This window comes from Pogona vitticeps, chromosome 2 (assembly GCF_051106095.1).
Source record: "Pogona vitticeps strain Pit_001003342236 chromosome 2, PviZW2.1, whole genome shotgun sequence".
NCBI lineage: Eukaryota > Metazoa > Chordata > Lepidosauria > Squamata > Agamidae > Pogona > Pogona vitticeps.
Window position 1 is genome coordinate 113,046,418 of NC_135784.1, and position 22,668 is coordinate 113,069,085.

General features: G+C 38.4%; 1 protein-coding gene across 5 annotated transcripts in view; it reads right to left on the reverse strand.

Annotated features, from left to right (window-relative positions):
• Positions 1-22,668, reverse strand: part of CSNK1A1 (casein kinase 1 alpha 1) — a 68,157-nt gene that overhangs the window by 16,962 nt on the left and 28,527 nt on the right. Inside the window, exons 4-10 of one of the 5 annotated variants that reach the window (XM_020780467.3) lie at positions 21,538-21,636; positions 19,330-19,413; positions 15,064-15,203; positions 13,585-13,663; positions 12,636-12,710; positions 10,688-10,794; positions 9,267-9,379 (exon numbers count right to left, since the gene is read on the reverse strand). In XM_020780467.3, coding sequence (XP_020636126.1) covers positions 9,267-9,379; positions 10,688-10,794; positions 12,636-12,710; positions 13,585-13,663; positions 15,064-15,203; positions 19,330-19,413; positions 21,538-21,636 — 697 coding nt within the window. Of the gene's footprint in view, positions 1-9,225; positions 9,380-10,687; positions 10,795-12,635; positions 12,711-13,584; positions 13,664-15,063; positions 15,204-19,329; positions 19,414-21,537; positions 21,637-22,668 lie in introns of those variants that run through there. The other 4 variants (XM_020780464.3, XM_020780465.3, XM_078385809.1 and 1 more) reach the window with 4 other exon arrangements.

Here is a 22,668-nt window from a genome sequence, read left to right on the forward strand (position 1 = left end):
GCAAACTTAGTTTGGCTTCGTTCTGAGTCTTCGTTAATTTTCTTGTGAATTTTTTCTCCCCCATAGGAAAGCATGGAGCTGTCAAATTTTGACAGCTGTTGAAAGTTGGTGGGGGAAAAGAATTCAGCAAAAATTAACGAAAAGTCAGATCAAAGCCAAATTAAGTATGCACCCGTTTTAGAAGGTGCACTAACGATTCCAAGCATTTAAAACAGTTTTTGAACCTTTTAAGACACACTTAAATTTGCAAAAATGGACATCACAAAACCATTGAAATGCATTGAATAGGCTTCAATGCATTCCAATGGAGGAAACATTGTATCGCTTAACAATGTTTTCTATGGGTTTTTTCGCTTAAGGATGGCAATCCATGCCTATTGGAACGGATTAACCAGTTTTCAATGCATCTCTATGGGAAAACGTGTTTTGCTTAACGATGTTTTCCCATAGCGATGGTTTTTTTGGAACCAATTAACATCGTTAAGCGAGGCACCACTGTATTTCTTGAATAGTTCCACCTTAGCTTTGAAGTTTTTTATAGATGGCATTACAAATGGATGATTGTTGAATACTCAGGTCATAGCTAAGTCCTCTTCTTCAGCATTTAAGGTTTGATCTGGTACTGAATATTTGTGACAAAATGAGCTAAAGAAATGATTGCCCCATTCATTTTTTAATGCTTGCAATTTAATTTTGTTAGTGCATAGTTCTGTTTTTAAGTGCTCACTCAGTTCCTTCCAAATTTCAGCAGCATCAACAATAAAGCAGCTATTTTACTCTATTTTATTTAAAGTTTCAGAAATGGGTTTCAGGATAATCAGTATTTCTCTCAAACGCAATGTCGAAGATTTTAGCCATGACAGTGCCATCCATTTTCTGAGTGCTGTCCTCTGAAGATGCTGGCCACAGAGACTGGCAAAATATTAGGAAAAACAACATTCAGAACACGGCCAAAGAGCCCGAAAAACCCACAACAACCATCCATTTTCTCTTGATTTTTTCCACAAACTTTCATCAGAATAGGCCAGTTCTTAATATACTGCTCAAAGCAGTCCACTATAGAGTTGTATCTAACATCTTGTTGGAGCATTAGGATGGTTCAACATATCCTTTTCAGAGCAGCTGCTGTAAAATGATTGTTACTGAAGTATTTAGCAATTTCAATGACATTAGTCTATTTCTGGAACACTGAAGTCTTTGGCTAGGAGGTGTAGCAAATGAGCACTGCAACCATGTGTTATTAAGCTTTGTATTCTCTTCCTGCTCTTCCATATGGGATACATTTGCATTGTCTGTGACCAAATGCGTACTAGACATCTGGATTTTTATTTACATATTATTACAGCTTTTACTGCCACTTCCTTTAAATATTCAGCAGAGTGTGCATTTCCTGCCATATCAATTGTTTCTGCAACAATTGTTTCTGTTATACAGTGGTGCCTCGACTTACGAACACCTCTACTTACAACCATTCCGAGTGACAACCAGCTCTGGCCGCAAAATTTTGCTTCTACTTGAGACTGGAGCTTCAAGTTACGAACAGAAAAAGGGCAGGGGAAAAAAAGGCGGAAATTCAAATTTCTAACTGTAGGTGGCGACAAGGCTGCTTCTTTGTTGAAGCTCTTTCACCCCAGCAGTTAGAGTGTGTGCAATCTTGGAGGACACTGCCTGGTAAGGTAAGGTGTTTTCTGCTTTTTAAAAATTATTCTGGTTTTTATGCAGTGTGGTTTTGGGCTGGGGAGGGTTATATTTCTGTTCTGTGATGGGTATTGGTGGGATTTGTGTTTTTTGGGGGCCCCATTTCTGATGGGTCTTGGGGGGTTTCGTTGCTTTTGGATCCCCCCATTTCCGATGGGTCTTGGGGAGTTTGTTTGCTTTTTAGTTCCTCCCCCATTTCTGATCTTGCATGATCTGCTTTTGCTTTGTCTTGTTAGCATTTGCAATGGGTCATGCATAGTTGATTGGTTTTTGGTTTGTTTTCTTTGCATCAGGTCTTCCAAACTTGATTGCTTTTTTTGCTTTGTCTTGTTTGTATTTGCAATGGGTCTTGCACGGTTGATTGCTTTTGCCCCCCCCCCCCCTTTTCGGCTGGAAGGGATTAATCATGTTTCTGACCAGTTTCGCAGTGATTTTTTTCGGTGATTTTTTTTCTTCGGCCGGAATGGATTAATTGCATTTCAATGCATTCCTACGGGAAATGGTGCTTCGACTTATGACCATCTTCTGGAATGGATTATGGTCGTAAGTTGAGGCACCACTGTACAAGCACACACAACAGAGTCATTGTACACATGATTCTACCCATGAAGACTTAGGTTAACAATTTTACTCTTTAAAGCTGTTGCACATTGCTCTATTTCTTTGTCATACATTTTATCCAGAAGTTTTCCAGCAACACCTTGCTGTCCTTCTGCAAGCTCTGCTGGGTGGACTGTATCCTGGTCTCAAGTGACTGAACCATGCCAATGAAATGTGGGTTTTCAATCAGATGAAAAGAATTATTACATAAACAAATTGGGCAAATTTTTTCATCAGTCATCACTGTTTCTAATCAGCCAGTTTTTATTACAAACTTATCAATAGTGATCTTCTGGGTAGTTGGCTTTTTTCTTTCTTTTGGGTGATATACAGTGGTGCCTTGACTTACAGTATTCACTGCCCAAAAAGGGGAATCTGTGCTTGTTTCAATTCATCGTTTCTTTATAACAATTATATCAAAATGACATTAATATACAGTAATATTTTTCCCAATGTGACAGTTCAAGGCAGTCTTTAATATTACGAAATCAAAATGTTTATCAACCTGAAGATCCTGCCTGTTCAAACATGTTCCTTTTATTGTCTTCATCACAGAACATCTCGTTATTTCATTCAAGCAGCCAGGCCTTGCATTTCTATACTGCAGTGCTTGCATTTGCACACATGCCTGTCCTATTCATAGGCAGAAAACTTACTGGGTCTCTTTTATGGGCTGCTGCCATTATAGGTTTTCTTCTCCAGAGAAAAAATAATTCAATTCATTAAAAAACCCTCCGGATTATGAATGTGAAATATTGTGCTTCTGTACTCACCAATTCAAAAAGTCAGGAAATAGCCCAAGATTGCTGCACAATATTATGCCCATGTTGCCAGCAGCAAAAAGGATGCCAGGCTTCACATAGCAAAGGAAAACCTGACAACTGCCTTACAATATCACCTTCAATTAATGAGTATAAACACATGCTATGCTCAATATAGTTATTTCTCATTTTTGTACTGCTTTATTTTGTTCATTTGGACCCATTCTCAACATGCAGGATTCTGATGACTCTTTACCATTAGTGTTTTTCTAACGTTTCAGTGTTACCTCCTGAACACAGGGATAGTGTTTCAGTATCACCAATGTTGCGCCATAGAAGCTTCTACATCACCTGAACTTTTTTTTAAAAAATCCCCATCATTCAGAAACCATAACAAGTTGGAGATAAGAATCAGAAATTTAGAACAATGCAGTGTAAAAACCATGTTTAAAAAAAATGTGTTTTAGCTATTTGAATATGTGAGTTTGTTGCATGTACATCAATACATGCACTAAAATGGCTGTTGTACATGCAATAAACTCTTATTCAAACCACTGAAAACACACATTTTATTAAATATGGGTTAGTCATCTGGACCATCAAGCTCCAGAGCAGATATCACAGGAAATTTGCTGAACAATGTTTAACTGGACAATATACAAGTAGTTTGGAGGAAACATTTGTAGCCTGAATCTTGATGATTGGAGCAATGTCCACAATTATTCCCCTCTGTATGTACTTGTGTAACAGCTGAATACTTACAACCAAGTAGAGAAAATATAACAAAGTATGGGAGAGAAAAAACTAAATGTGTGGTATGTTGCTTGGTCACAGATGTTACAAATGCAACCAAGATGGGAATTACTCCAGAAGAAGTAAAGAGAATCCCCAACACATGGCTGTATACTCATCCAACATATCTCTCAGCCAAACACATCAGTGATCCAGGAACCAAGACTTATATTGAAATTACAAAGGTCTTCTGGAATAACTAATTTGCAGCAGCAGCTCTGAACAAAAGTGAGAGGAGCAAAGTTAACTGACTCGCGGCATGTGCAATGGAACTCTAACAGACTGCTGTGAGCAGTATCAAATACAGGCCAGATCTGATTTTAAAAAAGCTTGTGAAAAAATAAGTGACAGCATTACATAAAAAGTTCTTAATATGGCTTTAAGAAAAATGTGGAACACTTATTTACTATACCAAAGCTTATTTCACAGCCTTGAACAAAGTGCACAAAATTAATATTTTTACTATTAAAGGAGTTCCATTTTGCGAGGAACTGAGATGTTACAAAGATAAACAGAATGATAGACTTTTACACACATGCACGCACACGGGGTGGGGAACAAACATACCCTCGTTTTTGTTGGGGTGTGTGTGTTTGCAAATATTCTCAAGTTTCAGAGCCAGTCCTTAATTTCTGAAAAAGAGGAACTGGCTACAATAAAGGTGTCTCCCTTTAAGAGCCTGCTCGGGTATTAAGATAATCAGGAGAGGCCTTTTTCTCAGTTCCACCACTGTCACAAGTGTGTTTAGTAGAAATACAGGAGAGGGTCTTTTCTGTTGCTGCTCCCAGACTTTGGAACTCCCTCCCACAGGTAGCCAGGCTGGCTCCATCCTTGCTGTCCTTTATCTTTATCTTCAGGCAAGCTTTCCCTGAGTGACTGACTGCATGAGTGCGGTTTATAAATGTATCTTACTGCTTTGGATGTATTTTTGGTGTAGTTTTTATTTACTGTCTTTTAGTGTGGTGTATGATCCTTTTTAGTACTGTGTTTCCCTCAAAATAAGACACGGTCTTTTAATTTTTGCATTCCAAAAATGCTGTACAATGGTGGAGGGTGGGGTTTCACTTAACTGGGGTTTATTTTTGGAGTAGGGCTTATATTATGAGCATCCTGAAAAATCATACTAGGGCTTATTTTCAGGTTAGGTCTTATTTTCAGGGAAACAGGGTATTTCTATATTCAATGTTTTTAGCTTTAAATATTGTCTATTAATGATTTATAATAAAATAAAATAAATAAATACATAAATTTATTTATTTGTTTAAGGGTCAACCATTCAAAATATGTTTGCTTATGATGTTTTAAAGAAAATTATACCAGTGAACTGGTCTAAGTCACTTATGTGCACTCCCAAGCCAACTACACCAGAGCAGAGTGCTGTCCTCTGAAGATGCCGGCCACAGAGACTGGCGAAATGTTAGGAAGAACAACCTTCAGAACACGGCCAAAGAGTCCGAAAAACCCTCAACGACCATTAGATCCCAGCCGTGAAAGCCTTCGCGAATATATTTAAGTGATAATCCAGCGCTTCTTCTATGTAGAAAAAGTGTTTTGCTCACACGGACTAGTTCTTTCTAAACTGAGAAATCTTGTTTTTCTTTCCAGATTAGAAGCAGACAATGAAAAGGCTACTGTATTGGCCGAATAAGCCAAATGTTGTGTTTTTCATGCTGTACTGGTTTAATTTTTTTTAAAAAAATAGTTACAATATACTTGATTTTAAAATGTCAGAACTTATAAGAACATTTTCAAAAAAACCCAATGTTTTTTGTTAAAGAAACAAACATCCACAACACAAGCTAAAATCCTGTTTCACTGTTAGAAAAACAGTGTAATGTTTATGTACAAACTGCTGCAACAAATCTCTATAGACATTTCTGTCAAGCAATTCAGTATGAAATTTTGTCAAGGTAAACTGCTATTTTTTTAAAAAAAAATTAGGTTACTTACCTGTAACTTTGGTTCTTCTAGTGGTACTCTGTGAATTCACACAATTGGGTTAATCCTACGCAGGCGCAGGATTAACCCAATTGTGTGCATTCGCAGAGACCACTACGAAGAACATATTGAATGGGCTTTCTAAGCATGGAACTTACATCTCTGAGTTATGAAAAATATGCATTAAAGTTATAGCAACCAAAAATGCACTTTTGAGAGGAAAATGACTGAATGCCTTTCAGTATTATTTTATTTGTTTTAAACCATGACTTAAACTAAATTTGCCTTTCTTTAAAGTAATACTTCCCAAAATGTTTCATCCATGCAACCAGGTATTATGTTTCTTTGGCACATGTGCATCTCCTACTGAAAGTACTTCTACTTAATTAAAATATTCATTCTTAAGGCCTGTTGCCATTCAGATTCTTTTCTTCTAGTGCAGGGAATGGCACAATAGATGTCAAAAACAATGGAAACTACATTCAAAAGATCTCAAAATTTCAAAGATGCTCTGCCCAGATCATCTCAGTTTTCTTCCTATTACTTGTCCCCTCTCCTTATCTGCAAGTTTCTTCTCTATGCCCAGATCAACCTCACCTCCAACAGTATTTTATCCATTAAGGTAAGGGCTTGTTTTAGTCTACACAAAGTTGCAGAGGGACAACACTGGTTGCTACACTAAAGGAATAAGCATTACCCAATAAAACTACTGAGAGCCTAGAGATTTAAATTGGGCTTTCAAGAATTTCAATCTTATCAAGTTGAGAAGAACTCCAAAAATGGAACAACTATAAGATAGAAAGGGCTAGCCATATCTCTTACTTCTCATATCCATATGCTATTAACAAGCAAGTACATTTGGAGAAATAAACCCAGCTTGATAATATTCTGATGGTATCTTATTATATAGGTGGGCAACAGTTGGTTGATACGAACTAGGTTGTTTTTTTTTAAATTGAAACTTGCTCATAAAAGTTCCCGTTTGCCATATGGGGGCATGGAGAGGGGCATTTTTGTCATGTTCCAAGAACTCACCATCCTGCATGCCCAAATTTTATTTTATTTTTTAAACTTAGTTTTAATTAAAAATCTGTAAAACTTTTTAAAAAATCCATTAGAATTGGGCTCTTTCACCACACCTTCCCCGCTAGCATCTTCCGCTTGGGAAGATGGCCCTCAGCCTGCTAGCAAATTTGAAAACTATTCTTTGGCCCTGTTGAGATCACATACCTCTCTTCTAGATTGAATACAAGACCAGGTTATGTGGTAAGACACAAAAAGTAACCTAATGAATCTATACAGAAGCCTATGTTGTTGTTTAGTAGTTTAGTCATGTTCGACTCTTTGTGACCCTATGGACCAGAGCACACCAGGACCTCCTGTCTTCCACTGCCTCCTGGAGTTGGGTCAAATTCATGTTGGTAGCTTCAGTGACACTGTCCAACCATCTCATCCTCTGTCGTCCCCTTCTCCTCCTGCCTTCACACTTTCCTAACTTCAGCGTCTTTTCCAGGGAGTCTTCTCTTTTCATGAGACGGCCAAAGTACTGGAGCCTCAGCTTCAGGATCTGTCCTTCCAGTGAGCACTCAGGGTTGATTTCCTTTAGAATGGATAGGTTTGTTCTCCTTGCAGTCCAGGGGACTCTCAAGAGTCTCCTCCAGCACCACAGAAGCCTATGGAACCCCATAAAATTATGGCCCAAATCAAAGGGACTGTTGGTGTTGGATCCTCCTTACAAAACTTCATTAAAATATCATATGGACATGAAAATGTTCTCTCATAGTACAGTGGTACCTTGACTTGAGAACGTCCTTACATATGAACGGTTCGAGTTAAGAACAGCTCCGTTCACAAAAAGTTGCTTCGACTTGAGAACGGAGCGTCAACTTAAGAACAAAAAACAAAACAACAACAACAACAAAAAATCCTGCCCCTTTTTTGACCTAAATTCACCTTAGGTCAAAAGAAGAAAACAATCACCCCCTAGTGGCAGATACTGATTAACCAGCTTTTTCGACTTAAGAACAGCGCCTCGACTTAAGAACGAAAAATAGATACAGATTAATTGGTTTTCAATGCATTTCTATGGGAAATTGTGCTTCGACTTAAGAACGCAGTCCCAATACGGATTATGTTCTTAAGTCGAGGTACCACTGTATAAAATTAAAATTTGTATTTTCTACTCCATCTTTGAGCATATCATATTTCAAAATAAAACTACCAGCACATAGAGCTTTAAAAAACATTAATGATCAAAAGAGAAAAATGATTATTAAAAAACCTATCTACTGTACTTTTATATTTCCTTCAGCGTCTCATAATACAAACCTCTTAGTTCTGGAGAAGGTATACACCACTTTTTTTTGCTATTTCTCTCTAGCTGCATGCCAAGGACAATTTGTTCCAAAAATACTCTTCCTCTGCCTAGGGACCGTTCTGCGCAGTCTACACAGGACTTATCTGCTTCTTCTCTGGCAGCCTCCTTATTTGCTCAACTCCTTTCTCCTTGTGTAACATCCTATTTAAACTCCATTCTGTAGATGTGGCATCTGATCCACTTAACTATACAACTTTCTAAAGGTCTCTCCCCAGCTATTTCAGCTCTTATTCACTCTCAACATCTCCCTGAACAGCTGTGATCTTGATAGCACCATTCTAGGAAATGGTAAAGCAGGCTCCTCTATGGAGAATAAGCCAGGCTGACAACATACCTAAGGTAAAATATATAGCTACTTTCTGTAAAGTTTGGTTTCACAAGACAGACATTCCTATGGCTTGTTCTTCACACTTGCGTCTTTAACGCAAGTATTTAACCAGAGAATCAGGTTTAAGAGGTATATATCGGTTATCAAAAGTTGTTTTATTTGAGATCACATATTTTCTAGACAACAAAAGCATACCATTTTATAATTTTATCCCAGGATTTATAATTGAAGATGGAAAATTGACACTGCTGATGACAAAGAATAAAAATTCATCAGACAAGTACTTTAGGCAGAACTTCAAACAAGATCATGCCTAGCTTTCCATCCTCACTTGAAATGGTTAAGAGTAAGGACACTCATACCAAAGCCTCTATAGACTGGCCCAATAGAAAAGTCAACAGAAGAGTGTCCCCTTAAAGTGTTAGGTCTAGGATTTGGATCATATTACTTATGTTCCCATCACCAAGACAGTTTTTTCGAAGAGGGGTTAATGCGGAGCAGAAAATGCAGTGGTTAAATGACCCAACATCCCCAAAGAAATGATATGAAAAACAAGGACACTTGGTTTAAAGTTAGTAGTCAAATTTTCCAAGGACGTCCATTTTCTTTAATACTAAATAGCCAAATGTATGTTTTTAATGACCTCCTTGATCTAACACTTAACTTCACAAGACATTATCCAAATTAGTGTTTATTATTTTTGGACTGTAACGTCACTTGGTTCTTGGCTACTAACCTTTCATGTTACTCTTGGATTTGTCAGTTTGCTTGCCTGTGGGGGTTTGGGCTTGCTGCCCCTGCCCACTGGAAGAGGCTGCTTGCTGTGCTGCTTTCTGCTTTAACATTGTCCAGTCAAATGTGTAGTCATATTGGTGATTCAGGGTCCTGGGGAGAATGAAAAAAACAACAACACATAATCACACTATTCATTTCAATGTTATATACATCAGTGCTCTCCATCAAGCCCAATTTTACTGCAGCTAAAACTAACTGTGGTTTACAAAACACTCTGAAGATTAAATAGAATTGGGGATTAATAATTAAAATCTATTTTGAGGAAACCTAAAAGCCACAAGGCAGGTATTTACAGGAGAAACACCAACCAAGATCAAAGATCATGGGTACAGGGGGAGTCGGACACTGATCTTCACACATTACTTTCTCTTCTCCACCCAATCCCAACCTCATGAAAAAAAAGGCAATCAGAAGCAGCTTTCAGGGGTGCTGGAAAACCTCTTGGAAGCCTGCAGTCCACCGTATCTGGTCTTAGGATCCTGATCATTTTCTATTAACTTAGTCAGCACTAAAGCTCTCATTAATTCTGAACAATTTAAATCTGCAAATATGAAGGTTGACAAACAGCTCGCTAAGCAAGTAAGACACAAGTTAAAAATACATACCAGGTTGAATCTTATAGAATTAAAAAGCTTCAGATTCAAAAGTACTCTATTACCCTATCAGAATGGATTTACTTCTAATTTGTCTGTTTGGATTCCTATAACTCATTTAGCTTATTCAGCCATTTCACAAATATTTCTCAGAATTGTCCTTACCTACATAAATGATTAGACAGACAGTGGAATATCAACAACAGCATTTTATGGCAACCAAATGTTGCTCAACTCCCCCTCTTGAAAATTAAGCTAAGTGAAGTAGCTTGAAGTTGGTTTTCTATTTCTCAAAAATTAGCTTTGGTCTTTACTAAGAGTTTTAAACAAAAATCTATTCCGAGTTCCTCTGTGAAAATTGTAAATTGTGAAATACTTGCTTCAGGATTATTTCGTAACTTGGGTGCTATAAACATCTTCATCCAGATAAAGGAAAGTATGACTCATGTTCAGCACTTCACCTACTGAAGTTGTTTCTGCCAAGAAGCAGAAGGGTGAACTCACTTCATCTTGACCCATGCCATAAAAAAACAGCAAGGAAGCGGAGAGAAACAGTCCAAACCAGATCTGTGGTACTGCTGTGGACTCGGGGGGTGGGGTGGGGGGGAGAAGGGTACTAGAGATATTGCAATAGATTTAAAGATCATGCTGACTGGGCTTTGTAGGGATCTCACAAGAAAAGTTTTTATGTAAATTACTGTTTAAAATCTTTCCTAACCACTTCCTGGTATTTTGAAATTTTAGTGGTTGCTAGTATCTAAAATGTTTACATTTTGTGCAAATTCTCTTTCCCCAGAAGACTGACCTGAAGAGAATACGGAATAACTGCCTCAGATACATATAATCAGGAGCCTCCTCAAAGCGCAGGCCACGGCAGTAGTTCAGGTACATTGCAAATTCTGCAGGAAATCCCTATGAAGAAAAGTAGTCAAACCATAATTTACACATGGCATCTCTAATAAACCTTCAACACTTAGATCACACATACACAAAAATTATTGCAGGTCAATCTAATCACCACTAATAAAGAAACGTCATTAACACGGAATGAAACACCTAGTGTAACATTCGTAATGAATTTACATATCACTTAAGGTGTTCTTGTTGTTTGGTCATTAAGTCGTGTCCAACTCTTTGTGACCCCTGGACCAGAGCACGCCAGGCCCTCCTGTCTTCCACTGCCTCCCAGTCAAATTCATGTTGGTAGTTTCAATGACACTGTCCATCATCATCTGTCGTCCCCTTCTCCTGCCTTCACACTTTCCTAACATCAGGGTCTTTTCCAGGGAGTCTTTTCTTCTCATGAAATGGCCAAAGTATTGGAACCTCAGCTTCAGGATCTGTCCTTCCAGTGAGCACTCAAGGTTGATTTCCTGCAAAATGGATAGGTTTGTTCTCTTTGCAGTCCAGGTTTGTCTAGGTTTGACATTGCTTTCCTTCCAAGAAGCAGGCGTCTTTTAACTTTGTGGCTCCTGTCCTCATCTGCAGTGATCATGCAGCCCAAGGAAGTAAAATCTGTCACTGCCTCCATAACTTCCCCTTCGATTTGCCAGGAGGTGATGGCACCAGTGGCCATTATCTTAGTTTTTAGTTTTTTTTTGATGTTGAGCTTCAGACCATTTTTTGCACTCTCCTCTTTCACCCTCATTAAGAGGTTCCTTAATTCCTCCTCACTTTCTGCCATCAGAGTGGTATCATTTGTATATCGGAGGTTGTTGATATTTCTTCCGGCAATCTTGGGATTCCTCTAGTCCGGCCTTTCGCATGATGTATTCTGCATATAAGTTAAATAAGCAGGGAGACAATATACAGCTTTGTTGTACTCCTTTCCCAATGTTGAACCAATCAGTTGTTCCATATCCAGTTCTAACTCTTGCTTCCTGTCTCATGTACAGGTTTCTCAGGAGACAGATAAGGTGGTCAGGCGCTCCCATTTCTTTAAGAACTTGCCATAGTTTGCTGTGGTCCACACAGTCAAAGGCTTTTGCATAGTCAATGGAGCACAAGTAAATGTTTTTCTGGAACTCTCTGGCTTTCTCCATAATCCAGCGCATTTTAGAAACTTGGTTTCTAGTTCCTCTGCCCCTTCGAAATCCATCTTGTACTTTTGGGAGTTCTCGGTCCATATACTGCTGAAGCCTACCTTAGAGGATTTTGAGCATAACCTTGCTAGTGTGTGAAATGAGTGCAATTGTACAGTAGTTAGAGCATTCTTTGGCACTGCCCTTCTTGGGGATTGGGATGTAGACTGATCTTTTCCCGTCCTCTGGCCACTGCTGACTTTTCCAAACTTGCTGGGATATTGAGTGTAGCACTTTTAACAGCGTCATCTTTTAAGATGCTAAATAGTTCAACTGGAATGCCATCACCTCCACTGGCCTTGTTGTTAGCCATGCTTTCCAAGGCCCACTTGACTTCCCTCTCCGGGATGCCTGGCTCAAGGTCAGCAACCACACTATCTAGGTTGTCCGGGACATCCAGATCATTCTGGCATAATTCCTCTGTGTATTCTGGCCACCTCTTCTTGATGTCTTCTGCTTCTGTGAGGTCCCTATCATTTTTGTCCTTTATCATGTCCATCTTTGCACAAAATGTTCCTTTAATATCTCCAATTTTCTTGAACAGATCTCTGGTTTTTCTCTTCCTATTATTTTCCTCTATATCTTTGCACTTAAGATGTACTGGCTACTATATTAAAGAAACAGTTGTTTTCCAAAACATTTCATTTTTAAAATCAGTTTTCATAATCTTACCTTACACAAAACTTCAACAGGAGTAGACATCTTCTTTTCACTAATCTTTTCATATTTCTGCTTCTTTGTTGCAGCCTGAAGAACACAGAAATCAATTTCAGATTACACTAAGATTCTTACAATATTACAGACAGAGCTTTGAAAACAAAAGCTTCATATTAGGTTTTGCTAACTGAACAAAAATCAGTCTGGTATTAAATTTTTGAATACAGTTGAATGCCATCTACTGCGCCCAAAAGCCTTTTCATTACAGTATATGGTTATCTTACGTAGCAGACATCTGATAATTTTGCCCATTAAATCATATAACTAAATACAATAATTTTCTGGTATATCTCTTGAAACGTTGTTGTCTTAGTCTGTATCTGAAAAACTAACATTTCCAACATAAACTGCCACAACTGTGACTGCATCATCCACCTTGTGAGAGACCTAACTGACATCATCCAACACATTTTTACCACAAAGACTAACAATTTAATTCAGTGCGTTCTTTGGTGGATTAAGGTCCACTTTCTCAGATACAGCAAGGAAGCTCACAATGAAACAAAATTGCTAGCCTTTTAAGTGCTACAATATTTTGCTTCTTTGGGATTTTTCTTTACTTTTATTTCACCAACATCTCAATTAGACTAACATGACTACAATCTTTGGATACTTTTCATTTTACTTTTTATACTGCTTTGGACATATATACCTCTATGAAATCCTAATGTAACCATACCTTAACACTTAATATCTATATATACCCAAATATAGAAAACACCCTGGTTTTTTATTTTCAATGCAAAGCTTATTTCTGAAAGTAGCTGTATTCATCTAAATCATGTAGATTATATATTGGTATTGGGGCAAATGGAAAGTGACAGGTGTACAGCACAGTGCCCTGTAGAACCCTCTACAACTCTTGAAACAGATTAGAAACATTTGGTAAATTTTCAAGACATACCTTTAAACCTTGCCACGGTAGGCTAGTTCTGTTGAAGTACATCAACACATACCCTAGTGACTCCATATCATCACGACGACTGTGGGAAAAGAGGCAGTTTTATAAGAATATGCTTAAAACGCACACTAACATTTGAGGTCTCAAGGTCTGAGTCATTTTTTCAGAACAGATTTTGCAATATGCTTGAATTTTAATATACTCAAGGATTACAAGAAAGTAATTAACTCAGCACAGTAAAGTAACAAGTACGTGATGATCTAGTCTCACATCATTTTAAGTAAAGGAGGAATGAGATACACATTTATCCATCTGGGTCCTTTCACAATTGATTCCAGCAAAGATCAACCACAGCACTGACATAAGATTTAGGTTGTGAGCAAAGTTCATTACTGTTGATGATTCATGGAGATCTGCTAAGCTTTAAAGGGCATTACTCAGCCATCCTTCTAGAAAGAATGCTGAAACTAATTATGGGATTTGAAGAACACGACTGGCTTTATACAAAGTACTATTGAATGAAGAAACGTTTTCCCCATTCAAATAATCCTTCAATGAAGATTTAACAGACATAGGCAAACACACAAACCCAATAAACTAGCAACACAATGGCTAGAATCCGACTGGTAAATTACATTATCTTAAGTGCAGCGCCAAATTACGGCTAACGAATCACCACTTGTACTCCTCTGCATGCCAGTCATGAGTTAGTGTATGATGAGAGATACAAGCAGCAACTTCTTAACTAACTGCAACTGCTGCCATTTCACTTATGCCAGTGTAACTAACCAATATTATTTTATCCACTATTATATCAAGGTGAATAGAATGTAGAATCTCTTCCATGAGCCACCAGGGCAGGAGGAAATTCATTTTTTACTTGCAAAGTGTGTACAGTGGTGCCTCGCTTAGCAACGTTAATCCGTGCAGGAAAAAACGTTGCTAAGCGATTTCATCGCTAAACGGAATTAAAAAGCCCATAGAAACGCATTAAAACGCCATTAATGCATTCCTATGGGCTTCACAACTAACCTTAAAGTGAAGATCCTCCATAGGGGCGGCCATTTTCGGTGCCTCTAAAGCGAGGACACACAGCAGGTGGCCATTTTGTTTACCCGGCGGCCATTTTGAAACCGCCGATCAGCTGGCCAAAAATGGGGGCTTTGCGATGATTGCTTCCCTGCAATCATTGCAAAGCGAATTTTCCCCATAGGGACCATCGCTAAGCAATCACTTTTGGGATCGCTTAAACTCCATCGCTAAGTGATTTCGTCGCTCAACGGAGCGATCGCTAAGCGAGGCACCACTGTATTTTTGATTTGTCTATTATATTTATATTTTTCAACTTATCTTTAAAAATTCATATCCAAGTTCACTGAAATTGTTGGGAAGGGGAATTTCCATCTGAACAACTACCATTATAGGAACAAGGTCTCAGATATTTACTATGTCTAGTATTATGTCAAGTGAATGGACACCTACCTCTGTTCAATGCCAAGGTGAGCATTAATGCTAGCGTATCTGGCTGTACCAGTGAGATTTTTGTCTTCTCTATATGGTATGTGTTGCCTTGTCCTGTTGTCCCGGTACTTTTTGGCCAACCCAAAGTCAATAAGGAATAACTTTTGGGGGGAAAAAATGAAGCAGGTTAAAGTTTCCATGCAACATACAGAAAGTATACCCATGTATTTCAAGTACAGATTCATTAGGAACTTAAGATCTAAAAATGCAAAGTATGACTGTAATTAAAGACAAGGAAAGCACAAAACTGGTTCAAGCATAAAATATGCAAACATTCTTCAATCACACCCATTAAGGAGACTTAAGAATGTTTAAATACATTAAATGACAGTAAACTTTAACATTTTCCTACAGTATGAGTGTAATTTGACAAATGGGCTGCCTAATCAAGTAAAAAAGCCAGGGTGACGCCCCACCTAACTATAATTCCACATTTTTGTGAGACTATGATAAATATCATCATATAGGTCATAAATCAAACAAAAACAGGTCTGTTTTTAAAAAAACGATAACACCTGACAAATATACTAGTACAAATGCAATTTGGTTTTTCTTCTTAAAAAAAAACAGATTCAAAATAGTTGCCTTTTTAAACTTACTGATGCCTAAGTATCTTGGACTGACAAGTACAGAACCAAGAATAAGAAGGGCAGAATCAAAAGGTCAAAACAAAAATAATCAAACAAAAAACCAGATATGTTTATGCTGTGAGTGGAAACTACCTAATCATTCATCACAAATAGATGACTAGAAATAGCCATGAAAGCACTGAATGAATAGTAGATTCAAATAAAAAGACAGTCAGTAACTTTTCACTGCTCTTGGATAATGCTCTGAATGTTCATATTTTACCATCTTAAATTTCAAATATGCCATGACTTGACTGCCTTGCTCATATGTGATTTGTTAATTTTTTTCCAAAGATGCACATTAAATTATATAGTTGAAAGTCTATTATTTCTAACTTCTGCTAGAGTAGGGTATTACTGATACTTTCTTCTTCATTTAAGCACTAAGAGACAATTTCAGAAAACAATTGGGACTGTTTAGGCTTACTATATTTCTTACATATCTTTTCCTGGAAAAGGCTCAAAGCACCTTAAAATAGGCTATTTTCTCCTCTTTACAGAATTATAAATACAGAAATTGCAATGGCTCCATTCCTACAGGAAGCTTTTTAAAAAAAAGACAAACTAGATCTTCCGATACAAATCTCATTCTTTAAAACTGCATCTGTTTAAATGGATCTACAGACTATTAAGGTTTCTGCCAATTAAAACTAGTTAGCCTTTAAAATCAAAAGACACTTCACCATTCTTTTTAAAAAAACTTTAAAGGTTAATGTACTGGTGTCTGATAGACTGGAATATTAGACACTGCACACATAACAATATGTGCTTTTCTGTTATGAAGAGCGTCAGGAAAGGAAGTTACCAGAGAAGGGAGAAAGGTCCCTTTTAAGTCAAGGTGTTTCAGCTGCAACTCCAAAAGATAACAATAGGCTAAGCAAGACACAATTTTATTCACAAAATACACAACTGCATGAAAGGGATGGACTTAAATTTATAGTATCAGCTTAAGCATCTTAAATGTCTTGTTGCAATCTAGTCTAGATCAGAATCTCCACCATACATACACCTATTACAGTGGTGCCCCGCATAGCGACGCTATACGGAAACATCGCTGAACGGAACAAAAAAACCCCATAGGAACGAACTAAACCCTGTTTAATTCATTCCTATGGGGCAAAAACTCACAGTTCAGCGAAGATCCTCCATAGGGCTGCCATTTTTGCTGCCTCGGTAAGCGAGGCACGAAACGGGCGGCCATTTTGGAACCACTTATCAGCTGGGCGGCGGGCTCTCGGGAAGGAGTGCGGGGACCTCCTCCACTCTCCTTCCAAAGCGCCACCTGGCCTTTCCCCCCAGCTGGGCGGCGGGCTCTCGGGAAGGAGTGCGGGGACCTCCTCCACTCTCCTTCCCAAGCGCCGGCCGGCCTTTCCCCCAGCTGGGCGGCGGGCTCAAGCGGCGGCAGCGGCTGCAGGGTGGAGGGGTGGAGGGGTGTCCCGAAGGCTTCCGGGCAAAGGCCAGGACGCCTTTGGGACACCCCTACCCTGTCCCTGCCGCCAGCAGCCGCCCTGCACCGCCTACCCTAGCTGTGCTCGGACGCCTGGAAGTCCGAGAACGGGTGGGGTAGGCGGCGTGGGGCGGCTTCAAGCGGCGGCGGCGGCTGCAGGGTGGGGGGGGTGTCCCGAAGGCTTCCAGGCAAAGGTCTGGAAGCCTTCGAGACTCCCCTACCCTGCCCCCGCCGCCGCTGAGAGCCTTCCGAGCTCTCAAAGGGCTTTCTCCAATGTCGGAGGGGGGCCCTTTGAGAGCTCGGAAGGCAAATGTCGGCGGTGGCTCCGGGGTCCTTCCAAGGCCACCGCTGACATTTTCCCCCAGCTGAGCGGCGGGGCCCCCGCTGAGCTGGGGGAAAATGCCCCTTCCGAAGGGGAATGCAGGCGGTGGCTTCAGAAGAGTCCTTCCAAGGCCACCGCCGGCATTTTTCCCCAGCTGAGCGGCGGGGCTTCAAAGCTCCCGCCGCTCAGCTGGGGGAAAATTGGGCTATGGGGAAAAATCGCAAAGCGATTTTTCCCCACAGTCAATATAGTAATGCGATCGCAAAAGCGATCGCAAAATCCACATCGGTATGCGGATTCATCTTTAAACGGGGCGCTCGTTAAGCGAGGCACCACTGTATTTGCCTTGGAAGGAAAGATTCTATTAGGACTAAACATTAGAATTATACCACTGGTGGATAGCTCAGTGGTTTAAGGCATCTGGCTGCAGAGCCAGGTATTAGGAGTTCAATTCCCCACTGTGTCTTCTTGGTGGGCTGGCCTTGATGACCCATAAATCCTTTCCAGGTTTGCAGTTCTGAGATCATTATATTACCCTTTCCAAGGCCACAAGCAAATTACTGTTCATGAATAGCCATGTACATTTGAGACATAACCTCTCTTATTTTTTACTTACATAGTTTTGTAACTATATAATATATTGTTGCATACTATAAAATGGCACAACATCTAGTTTTCTCCATGAGCTGATCCACAGACAGCTCTAGACCATGGTTTGATGTATGGGCATAATCGTGAATGAATCCATGTCAACCATCATGATTTTACATTCCTCCTCCTCCGACATGAATAGGGAGAGTGTTGCTAGAATTTAAATGGACTTCCATGAAAGCTAGTCTGCCTTTTACAGTGCAATCTTGCAATTTTTATGTAAGATACAAATAAACTGCAAAATCATAATGTAAAACAGTATAATTGATTAAACAACCTAAGTTTTGTGTTTTTAATGATATAACCTGCTTTGGTTCCTTTTTTATGAGAAAGGTGGAGTAAAACTATTTTAAATAAATGAAATAAATAAGCTAGCTAGCTTGTTTAAACTAACCAGTCTATTTCAAACCGCAAGTCATTGAAGTAATTGAAAAAACAAACCCTAGACTCTCCTAAAGTCATGCTAAAAGATGACACATATGATTCCAAGACTCCACCCACTCCATCTGATGCATATTCCAGTTCATCCTGATTTAGTATTACCAATAAGCAGTTTAAAAACTAGATCAGAACAGTTTCACAAGTGGGATCGATAGCACTCTATCAATCATTTGCTAATCCCAGCCTAATAAGAGGCTTTATATAATGAAATTCTATCTACTTCAGCTACTGAATTTTGAATGTGTAGCGCCTTAAAAAGCACAGCTTTCATGAGCAAACAAAATTGAAGCTTAAGAAATCTTGTGCCAATTCAATGGGATATAATAGCTTTGGGAATAAAAAATATATTTTTATTACTTTAATTTCTTGATCTATACTCAAAGCAAATCTAAGGAAAACAAATGTCACTGAGAACTCCCCCACCCAGATGCAGACCATGCACACATAACAGGCATATGTGATTCCTCGTTATTTTATTTTAGAACACAGAGCTATTCCTCAAGTACTTCACACAAATCATTTAGATAAAGGACACCCAACATGTTTCACATTTAAATGTTCAGGAAAAAATATTGGCAAGCACTGCCAAGTAAACATCTTAGTAATGTTACATGTTTGCCAAGTATGTCTGAATAATGCCAACATAAGGTGCTTTTTGCAAGTCTACGTGTCTTCTGAACAAAACAAAAAAGCATGAGAGTTTGGGATTGAGGTTGGAATAGGAGACAGATTCAGACCTGGTTTAATCCTGAGAAAGATGGGTCCTGAGAAGTACTAACAGTCATGCTTCTTTTCCTCTTCCCCACTGGAGATTCTAAACACTAAACAAACAATAGAGGGTGGCAGTGCATCAAACAGTATTGCTTACAATGCAACATTGGCTGGCGCAGACAGGCAACACCGAGGCGTTAGAGAAAGAATAGGGTAGCCAAATGCCATCCTTCTTCCACCAAGCACTACAGTTTTCTAGAGGATATCATATCGTAAGAAAAAATTTAGAAGATGTGGCAAGATAAATTCTGAGCATGAGCCACTCCAAAATGACACTGCCTTGTATAGGGATAGCAATGGCAACATTTGGCTTTACCAAAAAGGTAATTTGGATTTAATGAACAAATAAACATTTCCTTTGGTTACACAAACTGCCCTTCCCCCAAACAAGTAAAAACTAGATCTTCAGTAAGGAAGAGGTAGAAGGCATTTAGTCACCTTACGTTCACTTTCATAAGCATGCAGGGCTTATTCTAGCAGAGCTCAAAGATCATCCTATGCTAGGAATGAAATCACTAAAGAAAGTCAAATTAATTCAAGAAATTCAGCATTCCAATTTTACTCACTACATTTTTAGTTAGTTAAAAATATTACTGGAACAAGATTACCATAGCACCCTAACTTGACTTGCATGTCATAAAAGACAACGAATAACAAAATTTACCTGCATTTTTGCTAGAAGAAAACTGCATGCTGCAAATAAAAGCTAACTTTCTTTCTAAAAGGAGCAGGTGTTTATATAGGCTTACAGAAAAACTTTATTTAAATTCTCCTTAGATTAAACCAAGGGATTTACACTCCTATGTCCAACATTATTTGAAATGTTAAACAGAAAGCAGATGCCCACTATTTAAGCATTTGGCACTGATCCTGAAAAGCTTCTTGAAAACAGGTAATGTAGTCCAGCTTACATCTTCCAATGTGATCCTAACAAGATCACCAAATAAAGCACAATCATGTTTTCCAGGCGACATTTCCCCCTTTAAAGAAAGACAAGGTACTACAATGCCAGCACACTATGACTTTCAAAATTGTGGAAAAGGGGCCCAAAAAAGAAAAATCAGAGTATAACTAGCTTAGCAGTTGTTAATTACATTTGTTTTTCTCTGACAAAGTTAAAGAACTGGACCATGCTAAGAAAATTAAATGCTAGAGCATGAGACTTACAATAAATGAAGTTTATCAGAGAGAGCATTACAGAAAGGCATTTTTCCTTTTGCATTTGACTACTGAATTTTCTTTCTACCCTCCTAAAATGTGGCCCCAAGTTGGCATTCATACAGGCAAACAAAGGTAACATTGTATAACTAGTACTATCTGAAAAGATCGACACTGATTGCCTATGAAGAGCCCATGTGGGAATCTTGCTCTTAGTAAAAGAAATTCACTACATTTGCCCTGCACTTGAGAATTTCTGATTAACAGCATGCACTGCCAATGCTGCCTGTCTGCCCGAGCTCAGAAATAGCAACTTTTCTCTCAGAAGCTAGTGAAAAAATATTTTCCAACAAAAATGATCAAGGTTTCAGAAGGAAACATGCATCTCCAACTAAATTAATGCATTAGCCCATTTTGCCCCAAACCCAGTTTTAAAAAGTTAACAGTAGTTCAAATCTGAAGCTGTTAATCTACATCTATCACAAACTGCATTCTGAACTTCCACAAGGTTGTGAAAGCACAGGAAGCAATTCAATCAACAGACTTATTATTAGAAGCCAATGGATTTTCTACAAAATTGATTGCAGCCAATTTAAAATTTATGTAGCTGGTAGTTGAGTCTCCACCATGCTGGCATAAATGCACTGTACAATAGGAAATTGCAGTTTATGATAAGTGGTGCTACCGCAATATACTGATTCTAGATAATCAGAAGTATCACTGAACAGACTGAGCTTAGGAGCTCAATCAAGAGTCATTTATACAATTTATTTATTTATTTATTTACTTACTTATTTATTTATTTATTTAATTTAATTTAATTTAATTTAATATCTGGCCAAAGGCTGGAGGCACAGCTCATTTCTGCACATAGCAGCATAACTGCAATTCCCAAGTCTTGCCAAATATGACACGTTTACTAATGACAAGCAATTAGCAGCACAGCATTTCCAGGAACTACCATTTTCAGAGGCGTTATCTTTTGTTCTTTCATGCAAAAAATATATCAGACTAACCTTATTACAGTGACGCCCGATACCCATTAGGAAGTTATCTGGTTTAATGTCTCTGTGTATAAAATTCTTTGTATGCACATATTCAATTCTACTGATCATCTGTAAACAGAAGAAAATGGTCAAGGTTTCAATGCTTTTAAAGAAATAGTATTTGGGGCACATATTTAAGCATGTCTAGCAATAATCTAAACATCAAAATACAAGTACTAGTATAAATATTATAGTTGGTTACTTCTCAGAAATCAAAACCAGTAATAGCGCTCATGAAAATTAATTTATCCAAGAGATCATTTCCCTAGGTACTAATACAGTCCCTATGACATTTGTTTGGTTACAGTGCAGAAAAAGATTTGTTCCACTCTAGAACCCATGATACGGAATGATCTCCCCACTAAGATCCAACAGGCTACCACTACCAAGTTGCACCACCAGCTGAAGAATTGTTTGTTCAGACTTTTTTCTGACAACTTACCTAGTAAACTATACCTAGAAATTTTAATGAGTTATGTTGTTGTTTTAACGCGGTTCTATTACTTGATTTTACTATATTTTGTGACTTTACAGTGGATTTAAAAAGTTTACATGTCAAGTGTCTGTGATGTAAAAAATGAGACAAAGATAAATCATTTTAGAACTTTTTCCACCTTTGATGAGACCTATGAACTGTACAACTCAGTTGAACAGTTATCCACCGTACTTTCTACAGATCAATAGTACTTAATTTTCCCATAAAGACTAAAAGTGCTTGAAGAATTTCATTCTATTATTGCAATAGTAGAAACTTATGAAAATTTTGATATAATTAAGAATTTGTATCTTCCACTAGAATTCTCCATACAATGAGCACCTGTGTATAACGTTCACTATGTGTTTACAGCTCAGTTTGCAAACAGAAGTAATCTGTACCCAAACTGGTTTAAGCAGTAGAGGACTTCACTTGTATTTTGCTGAAACTACTACTTCAAGAGAAATTATTCTCCCTAACTGTGCCACCACATCAATCCTAAAAGCATTCAATGATAAATTCACTGAGAAGTGAACCAGAAGCCTGTCAATACTGTCCCTTCCTAAAAATGCCTAAAACTATTTGCAATCTTCCAAATAATTAATGTGAAATGTGACTAGAAATTG